The sequence below is a fragment of the Leucoraja erinacea genome, chromosome 5 (assembly GCF_028641065.1).
Source record: "Leucoraja erinacea ecotype New England chromosome 5, Leri_hhj_1, whole genome shotgun sequence".
In the NCBI taxonomy this organism is placed as follows: domain Eukaryota; kingdom Metazoa; phylum Chordata; class Chondrichthyes; order Rajiformes; family Rajidae; genus Leucoraja; species Leucoraja erinaceus.
In genome coordinates this window covers 90,537,540-90,551,171 of record NC_073381.1, presented here as the reverse complement: position 1 = coordinate 90,551,171, position 13,632 = coordinate 90,537,540, and the positions used below count along the sequence as shown (strand labels likewise).

The window sequence follows — 13,632 nt, the reverse complement described above, 5'->3', positions numbered from 1 at the left end:
TGTCGGGTCCAAATATAGTCTGCCCACTGCTGCCCCACATGCTGCGTGACCTGCTGAGTTCCTCCAACACTTTGCTCACGATTCAGCACCTGCAGTCTCGTGTCTATTAAAATGCTCTGCCTGTTTGCATGCTTGCATTGTCTGTGATTGGTAACTGAGAACAAATTACTCTGGCCAGTTTGTACTGCGCTGTGGTAACGGCCGCTGGATCAATGGACTCCAGTCCTGTGTAGACGGCGGCACTTTCAGCGATTTGGAGCAAGTTCTTTGTTCCAACCCACTGCACATCATGAGTCGGGGTCCCTGCTAGGGTATCCCTTTCTATCTCGGTGGTGCAGTGGTCTCCTCTAGCGAATGCAGTCCACCCGTCATCAGCTCGTTCCACACAGGGACTTGAAGCGAGCCGTGTCCTGGTCTCACTGGGTACATTCCCACAACCCCAGAGCAGAGCTAGGTCCTGCTGCTGTTCCTTCTCAAGCACTGTGCACTGTTGTGCTGTAAAACAGCTCCACACCCTGTCACAATTAGAGGTGTTTTAATTCTAGCAAGAAGCATCACATGATTGGAAACGGGGAGGTCAGGGGAGGGAATTTGAGAGTTCAGGAGCTTGTGGAAGACTGTAGACCCGGGCAAATGACCAAAGTCGGGAGGGAGAGGCTTGAGCTATACTGTGTGTGTGAGTTAACAGCAGGGTATAGGATGTTTCCATGGGGCAGGGTTTGGGAGATAGCCAGGAATGTAGTGGGAGGTGGAGAGGGCAGAGCGTGTTGAGGATGGAGGTCGCAGCTCTCACCTGAACACTTTCTGTTGCAGATCACACCCTCACCACCTTGGATCCGAGCTACTCTGCTAAATGGAGGAAGTACCTGCAGCTCAAAAACAGCTTCTACCTGGCTTACGTGAGTGTTAAACTGGCAAATGGAGCAGTGACTTACTAATGTTGGTCATGTGGTGGGAACAAGGAGGGAGGCTGCAGCTTATCTCCTTCCCAGTGGAGGAGGCATGACCAGGAATATGCCAGAGCACTGTCCTTGCCCCTCTCTCCTCGACAGGTCGGGTGAGGGTGCTGATGTTCCTTTTGTTTGACTAGCTGGGAGCCAATGACGATGGTTGCAATGTCATGCACTGGCCACTTGGGCCAGCAGCAAGGAAGCACTGGGCGGTGGGTCCGAGCAGCGCAGCTGACTGATGTCCCCGGCCTCGCTCCCTGCCCACCCTGCACACCACGCAACTCTGCCCCCCATCACCGAGGTGCGTGAGGAATCTTTAGGCAGGACACTGCTGCTGTGGACTTTGTTGGACTTTGAGAGTCCTCTACAGCTGCAACTTTCCGCATGCACCAAGTCCGCACTGGGCTGCAGCAAGAGGGCGCCCCGTCCTCCCCCCGCATCCGTCCTGCATGGCTGGAGACTGTCTTAGTGCTCACTGCCCTCGAGGTGGCTGCAGCGTGGCGACTCATCTATATCTCTGTGGACTCTGCTTGTGGAGAAAGGGTCTGGGAAAGGATGCAAGGGTCTGTGTCGAGGTTGGTCCTGAGGAGCTGTGTTAACAGAGGACTGACTCCCTGATCTGATCAGCGGGCTGCTGTCAGGCCACGCCCCCACTCAGCATCGCCTGTCTGCCGGTGAGACTCACCGGTCTAAAACACATTGCTGGATGATTTCAGAGGGTCGGGCAGCATCCCTAGAGGGAATGGACAGGTGGGTTTCAGGTCGGGACCCTTCTGATCCCACCACAGATGCTGCCTGACCCACTAAGTTACTCCAACACAATCCGTGTGTTACCGCGGATTGCAGCACATGCAGTTCCGGGTGCCTGCAGACTGGCTGGGCCGCCAGCACTGCGTCTGTGGGGATTGCTGCCACCGGTCACACTCCAAGTGCTGAGGGGCACATGGCAGCTTGCTGCAGCCTACCGCTGAGACTCCACGGGAAAGGACCATAGTCCTATCCTCACAGCCACTGAGGGGCTGGCCCCGTGAAACAGCCTCTTGCATCATCCACGTGTCATTCAAACAGGAACGTGCGGGCAGTGAGTGACGTGTTGTAAACAGAATGTGGCAAAATCAGTGAAAAGACAGGTGCATACTGATTTGTATTTCCTGTTTATATTTGAATGAATGGTTTATATTTGAAATGTTGAAGTTGTATTGTTCTACATCAGGGGGGTAGAGCGTGGGAGGATGTGAGGATCGAGCTCCCTGTCTGGAGTGGGTGGTGTTGGTTGGGCTGTGATCCCTGCCTCTTGGGCTAGTTCTGGATCTGGAAGCCCTGTGCTCCTGACACCCGTGTCAGGCAATCATAGCCTGGCTCTGTCCGTGCACTGCTCTGCCATGTGTGGGGAAGGCCACTCACTGGCCTTTTATAGAAGAACACACTCGGCTGGTATAATAACAACATTTAAAAGAGACTTGAACAGGTACATGGATAGGAAAGGTTTAGAGGGATATGGGCGAAAGGTGGGCAACCTTTCAACTCCCAGTCTCCCACCTCATCATCACAGGGTTCGTCAGCGTGATCGAGTTAGTCCGAAGGGCCTGTTTCCGTGCTGTGTGACTGACTCCAACGTGCTTGTTCGTTGCAGGCCTATTGCTACCACGGCCAGACCCTGTTGGCCAGCGACAAATGTGGGGAAGCCATCCGATCTCTCCAAGAAGCAGAGAAGCGTGAGTATGTTGGTCTGGCTCGGAGTGGCCCAGACTGTGTGTGGTGAAGGAGACTTTGTTCTCTGGCTGTGGCGGTGGCGTGTTGTTGCTTACAGGAGTCATGGGCGTTGAAACGTTAAGCCAAGACCAGAGTTTTTTAACAAGGGAGCTTTTATTCAATTAATCACAGATACAGAGTACTGGAAAGATCAAAACTGCCCAGCAATTTGCAAACATCAATCAAAGTCATCAAATTTGAACCATGTCATCCTTATCCACAATGCACTGTCCCCCCTCAGTGACCAGCGTTCACAGAAAGCCTCTAGAGTCCCCATGGACACTGCATGTTCCCCAGGCCAGTGGCGGCTGGTGTCTGGTGCTATGGGATAGCCAATCCAACCGGCGGTGTGCTTTTGGACTCTGTGGGCCAAAGGGGCTGTTTCCATGCTGTATCTCTAAAGTTAAAATCCAGGCCAGCAGCAAGGCAAGAAACACAAGGAACTGTAGGTGCTGGTTTACAACAAAAAAAAAGATACCAAGTGCTGGAGTAACTCAGGCAGCACCTGTGGGTCAGGCAGCACCTGTGGAGAACATGGATAGGCAACGTTTTGGGTCGGGACCCTTTTTCAAGCAGCAAGACTAAGGTGGTCCAACTACACAAATCGGATTTGCCAACATTAGCCCAATATCCCTCGACTCCTTTCCTATCCATACTCACCTCAGTGCCTTATCAAGGTCGTACCTGCCTTCACCACCTCCTCTGAGAGCTCCTTCTAAATGCCCACCAACCCCATTGTGCCGAAAAGCTGCCCTTGAGTTCTCCTTTAAATTTCTTCTCTCCACCTTAAACGTATGTTCTCAAGTTTTAGATTCTTCCACATAGGAAAAAGACTATCTATGCCCCTCATCATTTTAAAAAGCTTCTAAATACCCCTCAGTGTCTTACATTTCCATGAGAATTATCCCAGATTATCCAATCTTTATTTGTATGTAAAGTGCTCCATTCCAGTCAACATCCTGATGAATCTCTTCTAATCTACCACGTCCTTCCTGTAGTGTTAGAGCCATACAGCACGGACACAGGCCTTTCCACCCACTTCGTCCAAACCGACCAAGATGCCCCATCTAAGCTAGTCCTGCTTTTCTGTTTGCTCGTATCAGTCGAAAACACCATCTCCAGTTCCTTCCTACACATTCCCTCTAAACCTTCTCTACCCATGTACCTGGCCAGATGCTTTGTAAATGTTGTTGTTGTATCCAGCATTGTGGCGACCATAACTGCAAATGCGGCCTGAACAATGATTTGGCCAGCTGCAACTTTTGAGCTCAGCGCCTTGCCTATGAAGGTGAGCTTTACCGAATACTCCTCCAGACAGTAACTTATGGCCAGTGTGAGGGTGGTGGGCTGGAGAGCCTGTTTCTGTGCTATATCACTCCCACTGGAAAGGCACAAAGTAAATGTGAGGAACTAGGTGGTTATAATCCAGAACCGCCTCCCTGCAGTAAGATGGAATCAGTTGGCATTTTCCAATGGGACCTGGATAGACCTTTGTGAATTATATTCCCTCAGAATCACAGGGAATGGAACTGGCTGGATTACAAAGGACTAGCATTTGGCTCAGTGGGCTGAATGGTCGCCTCCTGAGACACCTTGATTCTGTGATTGAATGGTAGAGACTTCTCAGTTGCCTGCCCGGCAGAGTTGACAAAGATTGTCTCCTGGTTTAAGTTTCCGTCCTCTCATTTCAATCCGACAGACTATTCCAAGGCAGAGGCTTTGTGCAAGGAATACCGGCAGACCAAGGGGCCTGGGACCACCGCCAAGCCGTCCGAACACTTGTTCTTCACCAAGCTGGGAGCGTACATCAGGAACACCCTGGAGAAGTGCCAGCGAGAGAATGGGTTCATGTAAGTGTCTGTGGGATTGTGAGCGTTTCAGGCCTGGCCACCGATTCTTGGCTGCCCCTTGCTGGGGTGTGAGACTGCTGAGTGCCTGCCTGGTCACTTTACAGGACATTTTAAGAATCACCTCGCACTCGCTTCCAACTTCTCCCATTTCCCGTTGATCCCCCTCTTTCCCCAGTCCCCTCCCCCCTATATCCCTCCCTCTGGCTTCACGTTTCACTTCACTCCTTATCTGACATCCTTCTGTCTCCATTTGACATCCAGTCTTTGTCACTTTCTGCATCAAGCAATCAACCCCTCCTCAATCATCTGTATCTACCTATCACTTGCCAGGCTTTGCCCCACCTCCACCTTTCTTTTCCAGGTTCCCAACTCCGTCAGTCTGAACAGGCGTCTCAACCTGAAAAGTCGTCTGTCCATTCCCCCCACAGATGCTGCCTGGCCCACTGAGTTCCTCCAGCACTTTGTGTTTTTGCTTAAGAGTCACCATGCTGGTGCGGGACTGGACTCTCACAAGGGGGCGGGTGCAGCAATTATCATGGTGATATTGTCATTCGGTGCTTGTACAGTGTGAGGTGAAGCTGCTGTGTTTTATTTTCAGCAAAGAGCACCTGATGCTAAGTCAGTTGTGAATATTTAGTTTATTATTGTCACGTGTACCGAGGTACAGTGAAAAGTTTCTTTTTGTCCCCTTGTATCCAGTCAACGACAAGACTAGATATACAATCAAACTGTCTAACGGGATGAAGTGTATATTATTTAGTGCAAGATAACATCCAATTAAAGATAGTTGAAAAGTCTCCAATGAGGTAGATGGGAGGTCAGAACCGCTCTCCAGCTGGCGAGAGGGCGGTTCAATTGCCTGATAACAGCTGAGAAGAAACTGTCCCTGAATCTGGCATTTTCAAACTTCTGTACCTCTTACCTGATATGAGGGGGGAGAAAAGGGAGTGTCTGCTGGAAGACTCATTCTTGATTATGCTGTGACCTTGCTGAGGCAATGTGAAGTGTAGATGGAGTCAATGGAAGGGAGATTGGTTTGCAAAATGGTCTGGGCTACATCCACAATTTCTGCAATTTGTTGCGTTCTTGGACGGAGCCGTTCCCAAACCCTGCTGTGAAGCATCCCAATAAAATGCTTTCTACTGTGCGTTTGTAAAAGTTAGTGAGGATTGTTGGGGACATGCTGAACATCCTAAGTTTTCTCAAGAATTGATGTGCTTTCTTGCTCATGTGGCTGGTGATATTTACTCCGAAGCACTTGAAGCTTTTGACCAGGTCTACTCCGGGGGTATATCTAATAATCTGAAAATCTTGGGAAAGACGTGAAGTCATAGATTTGTATTCTCTCAGCTGGCAGAAGGCACAAATGCTTGAATGCACGTACCACCAGATTCAGGAACAGCTTATTCCTCTCTGTTATCAGACTACTGAACGGCACTTCCATAAACTATGGGTGTAATCTCGATCTCCCAACCTACCTCATTGTGGACCTTGCATTTGTTTGTATCAGGCAGACTGGTGCTTTCTTCAGTTCACCATTTATTGTCACTAAATCTATTGTAACCATATTGACTCCCATCACTGTTTCATGTGCAGCTCTTCTGTCACTCCCTAGTCTGGCCATTCTCTTGCCATCAAGCAGAGGGTAAAGACTTCCCTTGTCTCCACATCAATCTTACTCCCCCGGGTCTTTGAATTTCTATCTTGTCCTCAACGTTATGTTATGATAGTTCACGTTTGTTTCTTTTACTATATCGCACCTTTTTGCATTGGTCAAATTTAAGACAGTGGAATACTTTGTTAACAATGTCCCAGGTCATTGGAAACAAAGGCAGCTCATGTGTCCTGGACAATGGAGAATTCTCTCCTGGTTTGGGTATTTCTTTAGCCGGTACATCGTTATAGTTCATGGTTCGTTTCATCCCTGATCATGTTTCCCAGCGGCAGGGGAGGCCTTTCAGCCCATCAACTCTCTGCCAGCTGTCAGTGTTCCCACTAATCCCTTCCCCTATCACCTGTTCTCTCGTGCCCATCAGCACCAGACTGATTCCCTCGGCCATAAGAGGAGCAATTTACAGGGGCTATTCGACCCACTAACCTACGTCTTTGGGACATGGGAGGAAACTGGAAGACCCGGGTAAACCCGGGCAGTCTGAGGGAGAACATACAAACTCCCGACCTGTGGCAGGACGAATGCGGGTCTCAATGGCTTTGAAGCAGCAGCACTACCTACAGCACCACTCCACCAACCTGCTGATGCACTGTTCCTCAACACATTCACAACAGTTGTTTGTTCTGTTTCAGCCAACAGTATGTCTGCCATCACTCTCTGGTGAGTGTCATGCAGTCTCAATGCTTCCGTCCATGAAGCACTTTGGTTACACGCTGCCTCTTTCTTTTCCAGCTATTTCCAGAAAGTTCCTCCAGAGGCTCCGGAGCTGGAGCTGAAGGCGAGCTATGGCTTGGTGGAACCGCAAGTCTTTGAGCTGCCGGCACTGGGAGAAGTGTGGACCAAGGATTTATACGCTGCATTTGATATCACCCAAGGCCCCAAGGACGACAAGGTAGGAGAACATCCCGTACATCCAGTAGCCCAGACCCTGGCTCTGCGGCCCTGCCCACTGGGAATGTCACACCCGAGTCAGTATCTACTGCCAATCTGCATGCCCCATTTACACTAGTCCCACCTGTCCACATTTGGTTCATATCCCTCTAAACCTTTCTTATCCATGTACCTGTCCACGTATTTTTAAATATTATTATAATACGTGCCTCAACTACCTCCTCCGGCAGCTCATTCCACGTACCCAACACCCTCTGTGTAGAAAATGTTGCACTCCTGGTTCCTGTTAAATCTTTCCCCTCTCACATAAAACCTATGTTCTCTAGTTCTTGATTCCGCTATCCTGGGAAAAAGACTCAGTGCATTCTCCCTGTCTGTTCCCTTCATGATTTTATACATTTCTTTAAGATCATTCCTCAGCCAAGGCATGAAGTCCTAGTCTGCCCAACCTCTCAACATAGCTCAAGCTCTCGAGTCCTGGCAACATCCTGGTAAATTTTCTTCACAATTGCCATCTTCCATCAACATTCTATCCATGTACCACGTCCCATCTTATGCAGTGTGCTTTCCATACAGTGCCGTTTACCACCTGTTCTCCCCACTGTAGCCAGCTCCATGTCTGCTCTCTGGACCCCTGTTGGGTGGGTCACTGACCCTGTGTTATAAGGTCATAAGTGACAAGAGCAGAATTAGGCCATTTTGCCCATCAAGTCTACTCTGCCATTCTACTCTGTGGAATTCAATCATGGCTGATCTGTCTCTCCCTCCTAACCCACTTCTCCCCATAACCCCTGACACCCGTATTATCCCTGCCTTAGAAATATCCAGACTTGGCTTCCGCAGCCAAATAATTCCACAGATTCACCACCCTCTGACTAACAAAATTTCTCCTCATCTTCCTAAAAGAATGTCCTTTAATTCTGAGGCTGTGACTTCTAGTCCTAGACTCTCCTACTAGTGGAAACATCTTCTCCACATCCACTCTATACAAGCCTTTCACTATTCTGTATGTTTCAATGAAGTCCCCCCTCATTCTTCTAAACTCCAGCGAATATAGGCCCAGTGCTCATGCTCATCATAAGTTAACCCACTTATTCCTGGGATAATTCTTGAATGTCATCATTATGTCCCCTCAGGCCAAGGTGAAGGAGGAAGAGGTGACCCCAATGAAAGAGCCCGACCTGAAACCCCAGAAGGACGTCGGCTGTTTGATATCGTAATGAGACAGCTGCGGGCGGGGATGGGTTGGACTGTGCTCTACTGGGCACTGACTGCAGCTTCTCCTGCTGCCAGGACTTTACTCCAACGACCAAGAACTAGAACATGGCCGGATCCTTGTCACTTTCATTGAGTGCACTTTGCAATGAAACTTTGTTATACCTGCAAGTAACTAGCAGCTGCTTGCATTCTCTGGCCCTGCTGCTGTGGGAATGGGTGGGGGGTTCTGTGTGTGAAGTCTATCTGCTCCCTGAGAGAGATGCTGGGTGCCAGGAGCTGATGCAAACTCCAGTCAATAACCGTCTTTAAACACTCACTGGATGATCCCCAGGGGCTTGACAAACATTCCTCATTATTTCATTACATTCACTCACCTGAGTTTTGTACTTGCCCTTGAGGGGGGTGGGTTCCTGTTTGCACGCCATGTTTGCCAGGGCTTTGCCTCCCCATGGGCATGTTTGATTGCCTGCTTTGTCCTGGGATTACTCTGTACAGTGAGGTTGGGCCAGGCCTGACAGAGGAGCTGAGGCCCAGCTGGGAATCCCAGCGTAATGACGGGCAGTGACAACAGCTCCCTCGCTGTCGGACGAGGTTCATGTGACGCCCTGTCCGGTGACACTCCATACCTGCCCAAGGCAAGGTTTCCAACCCCTCAACAAAGGCAGCCTTCGTTTCCCAGTTACCCTTAATTCATCCCCACCAGCTCAAACCTGTGACAGCTCCGTTCAAGATGCCTCCGGAGCTCTTTGATGTTGTTAAATATACAAAATCAGTCAGTAAATCACCAGAGCACAAGGTAGCAGATGGGACAATGGTGCAATCGCTGTCTCACGCTGTTCGATCCCAGCATCCTGTTCTATCTGTATGGAGTTTGCACGTTCTTCACGTGACCATGTGGATTTGCTCCGGTTTCCCCCCCAATCCCAAAGACGTGCAGGTTTGCAGGTTAGTTGTGCTCTAAATTTATCCTAGTGTGTAGATAAGTGGTAGAATCTGTGAGAGTTGATGAATATCCAACTGTTTTTTTAATGCTATATACACCTATATACACTGCTATAACTGAGCTTAAAGAGCTTACATCTCCAAATCCTTGGAAAGGGAGTTAATGGACAGGTTTTGCCCGTAACTGCCGCAAGCTCCCTGGCAGCAGCCGGGGAGGCATATTTACAGTGGCCTTCTCTGGTCTAGCCTGGACACTCTCTGGGCTGGAGATATTCATCCCTCACCACTGCCACATGCTGAGCCAGTGTGTGAAGATGTGATGCCTTGAGTCTGCTGAAACTCCACTCCAGGAGTGTAAACACACTCAGCAGGTCAGGCAACATCTGGGGAGGGAATGGATAGACAACATGTAGGGTCAGGGCTCTTCTTCAGACTGATTGTAATGGAGGGGACGCTGGAAAAGGTGGGGGCAGGCCTGGCAAGTGTTTGATGGATACAGGTGAGGGGGGGTGGGGTGGTGAATGGCCGATGGACGGAGTACGTGACAAAGGCTAGAGGTGAAAGGGTATCGAATAAGGAGAGGAGTGAAATGTTAAACCGGAGGGAGGGTTATGGGAGGAGGAACAGAAGGGGGGTTAAATAGGGGACTTGGGGATGGACGATGAGTGGAAGGTGGAAAGGAAGGGAGCAGTGTGGCTGGGCTAGTGGGAGAAATGTTCTGGAGGGGGTGGGGGAAGAAGGATAATAATCAGCTCAATGAGCGGAAGCCCTGGTTACTCCCATGTCCGTTGTACAGAGTGTGCAGAGTGATCTCTCTCTCCCCCTCTCCCGACCTGCCGCAGTTGGGGGGGGGGGGGGGGGGGGGGCTGTCAACAGCTCCCCGCAGAACTTGACTGTCTGGGTCCTCAAACACTTTTACACCGACTGCAATCCGCACATCAGTAAACTTTAGATTCAGACGTACTGATCCACAGATCCTCATGAGGGGAATGATCACAGATTGTAATAATTCTCTGCTTCATGTTAACATGCCTGTTTGTTGTGTAACTATGTAATCAGCACTGCTCTAGACTTGGGAAAGAATGATTTATGTGGCTGAGGGAAATAAATGTCATATTTATACTGGAATTTAAACCGTGTATAAGTACATAAAGCTGTTTGTTTTATTGAGATGCCACCATAGTGGGAGTTTAATGGCAGGGGGAAATGCTTGGGTCAAAGCCTGCTTGAACCTTTGTTAATTTAATCCCGGGGCTGATGTCCAGAAGGCAACAGCAAATCTGCACATCAAGCTCCTCGTGACCATCAGCATGGGCACCTCTGGGCTGTGTGCACAGTCCCCTGCTCTATTCTCTCTGAACCCTTGACTAGCCAGACAAAACTCCAAAGCCACCTTGAAATTTGCCCACGGTACCTCTGTTGATGGTTGAATAACGGGTAACAACCAATACAGGTCCACCACTGATTTTCCTCAAACTGAGGAATTTTCCTCGAACTGAGCATCCTCAGTTCCAGAGCTATGTCGTATTATCCGTTTTGCCGGACCAACAAAGGTCACTGCCTTGGGGAGCCGCGATACCGACCAGCAAAGTTGGCTGTAGAGGCCAGCAAATGGGAATGGATCTGTTGCCGCTGGCCGGGCCAGAGTTCCAGAGCCAAATTTGACCGCCAATCGGCCGCGGAAGTCTGCTGTGGGGAACGGATCTGCCAGGGCTGAAGATCCAGATTCCCGGCCGATCGGTGCTGAAGTTCCGATGGGGTTGAGATCGGCTGCCTCACCTGGCCCAGGTACCACATTTGGGGGTAGGGGGGGAAGAATTTCAACTGTGTTCTCGGATTAAAGGATATGCCAGACATCTGGGAAAATTGGTGGTGGACCTGTACAGGACAGAGATCGATAATCTAGTTGAGTTTTACCAGAACACCAATTTAGTTCTCTATGTCAACAAGACAGGGAGTCGACTGTTGACTTTATGAAGGGAAGTACGAGGGAGGGCCTGTGAACGTTTCTTTGTCTAAGGAACGGCAGTAGAGAGAGTCGACAGCCTAATTCCTGGTAATATGTTCCCAGCACATTGATGCAATCAAAAATAAAACTCATCAATGCTTCCACTAACTCCGAAGTTTGAGATTTGGCATCTTGCCAAATACTCTTGAACTTTTACAGTGTATGGTTGAGAAAATACTGCATCATGGCCTGGTTCAGTAACTTGAAATCCCAGGGATGGGGGGGATGGTGGGGGGAGAGAGAGAGAGTGATACACACTGCACAGTCCATCACAGGTACTGACCACGCCTCAAAGAGCTCATATAAAAGACCTTGGCCATGCTCATCTCGCTGCTACCATCAGGAAGAAGGTAAAGGAGCCTGACAACAGTGACCGAGTTCACGAACAGCTTCTTCCGAGCAACCATCAAGCTGCTGAAGCACCCTGCACAACCCTAACCACAACCTACCTCAGCAATGACTCACCTGGAAAGTTGCAGGACCACAGTTGGCCTCTATACTTTGGCCACTACAACATCCCCCCAGGGCTCCCCACTGCTGGTCACTGCATCAATTCCCACAGAACGTGGACAGGCCAAGTTAATGCTACACCTTGCTGCTATCGGCCTTTCACTCTGGCCCCCTGACAACCTCCCCCTCAACATCAGCAAGACGTAGGAGCTTGTCATCAACTTCCGGGTGAGGGAAGCACATGTCCCAGTCACCATCAATGGTGCTGAAGTGCAGATGGTTGAGAGCTTTGGGATTCCTGGTGTAAACATCACCAACAATTTGAACTGGAGCGACCACATTGAAGACACTGCCAAATAAGCACATCAATGCCTCCACTTCTTCAGGAGACTGAGGAAGTTCGGCAAGTCTGCAATCACTCTTGTCAATTTCTCCACATGCACCATAGAAAACATGCATCACAGTTTGAGTAAAGGGGGGTCTCTGGTGAGGATATAATATAAAGGAACTGCAGATGCTGGTTTCCAACAGAGATAGACACAGAATGCTGGAGTAACCAGCTGGGTCAGGACCCTGCTTCAAATTGATGAAGTGGTGTTGGGGGGGGGGGGGGGGGGGGGGGGAGTTAAAAAAAATAGGACAATGCCTGGCAAGCGATAGGTGGATACAGGTGAGGGGGTGATTGGCAAATGGGTGGAGTAAGTGACAAAGGCTAGAGGTGAAAAGGGTGTCAGATAAGGAAAGGAGTAAAATATAAAGCAGGGGAGGGGGAAGCGGAATATGAGGAGCTGTTCCTCCACTTTGCATGTAGCCTTGCTCTGGCAATGGAGGAGGTCCAGGCCAAAAAGATCAGCGTGGGAATGGGAAGGGCAGTTAAAATGGTCAGCAACCAGTGAGATCTAGCAGGCCTTGGTGGACCGAGCGCCAGTGTTTGGCAAAACATTCGCCGAGTCATAAGGTCAAAATGAGAGGAGTAGAATTAGGAAATTTGGCCCATCAAGTCTACTCCGCCATTCAATCATGGTTGATCTATCTCACCCTCCTAACCCCATTCTCCTGTATTCCCCCTATAACCTCTGATACCTGTACTAATCGAGAATCTATATCTCTGCCTTAAAAATATCCACTGACTTGCCTTCACAGCCTTCTGTGGCAAAGAATTCCACAGATTCACCACCCTCCGACTAAAGAAGTATCTCCTCATCTCCTTCATAAAAGAACATCCTTTAATTCTGAGGCTATGGCCTCTGGTCCTAGACTCTCCCATTGGTGGAAACATCCTTTCCACATCCACTCTATCCAAGCCTTTCACTATTCTGTATGTTTCAATAAGGTTCACCCCCCCTCCCCCCCCCCTCATTCTTCTAAACTCCAGCGAGTACAGGTCCAGTGCTGACAAACGCTCATCATTAGCAATACGCTTGAGAGGTAGAGACGAAAGAAGGAGATGTCAGGCAAGCTGATTCAGTGCGATGTTTGCAGTATGTGGGAGGTCAAGGACACCGCTGGTGCCTCTGGCTGCTACAAATGCGAGAAGTGCATCCAGGTAGAGCTCCTGAAGGACCGTGTTGGGGAACTGGAGAAGCAAGTGGATGACCTCCGGTTCGTCCGAGAAACAGAGTCGTTCCTCGACAAGTCCTACAGTAAGATTGTTATACCTAAGGTACTGGAAGAAAGAAGGTGGGAGACAGTGAGAAAGGGAGGGAAGCATGGAATGCCAATGCCCCCGGGTGTTGTACCTCTTGTGAACAGGTTCACCCACTTAGAAGCTGTCGGGACAGAAGACGTGTTTAGGGCTGTTGAACCAAAACCAAAAAGGCCTAAGGCAGGCAACGCCATTGTAGTGGGAGACTCCATTGTGAGAGGTACAGACAGGGGTTTCTGCGGCAACAGACGGGA

The 13,632-nt window shown here is 49.7% G+C and overlaps 1 protein-coding gene and 1 long non-coding RNA gene across 2 annotated transcripts in view; one reads left to right on the top strand and one right to left on the bottom strand.

The window, feature by feature from the left end:
• The window catches only part of brox (BRO1 domain and CAAX motif containing), a 30,287-nt gene extending 19,884 nt beyond the window's left edge, over window positions 1-10,403 (top strand). Inside the window, exons 8-12 of the mRNA XM_055636207.1 lie at window positions 814-899; window positions 2,584-2,665; window positions 4,402-4,552; window positions 6,957-7,116; window positions 8,252-10,403. Coding sequence (XP_055492182.1) covers window positions 814-899; window positions 2,584-2,665; window positions 4,402-4,552; window positions 6,957-7,116; window positions 8,252-8,335 — 563 coding nt within the window. The 3' untranslated portion in view covers window positions 8,336-10,403. The remainder of the gene's footprint in view (window positions 1-813; window positions 900-2,583; window positions 2,666-4,401; window positions 4,553-6,956; window positions 7,117-8,251) is intronic.
• The window catches only part of LOC129697545 (uncharacterized), a 44,241-nt gene that overhangs the window by 3,059 nt on the left and 27,550 nt on the right, over window positions 1-13,632 (bottom strand). The window lies entirely within an intron of this gene.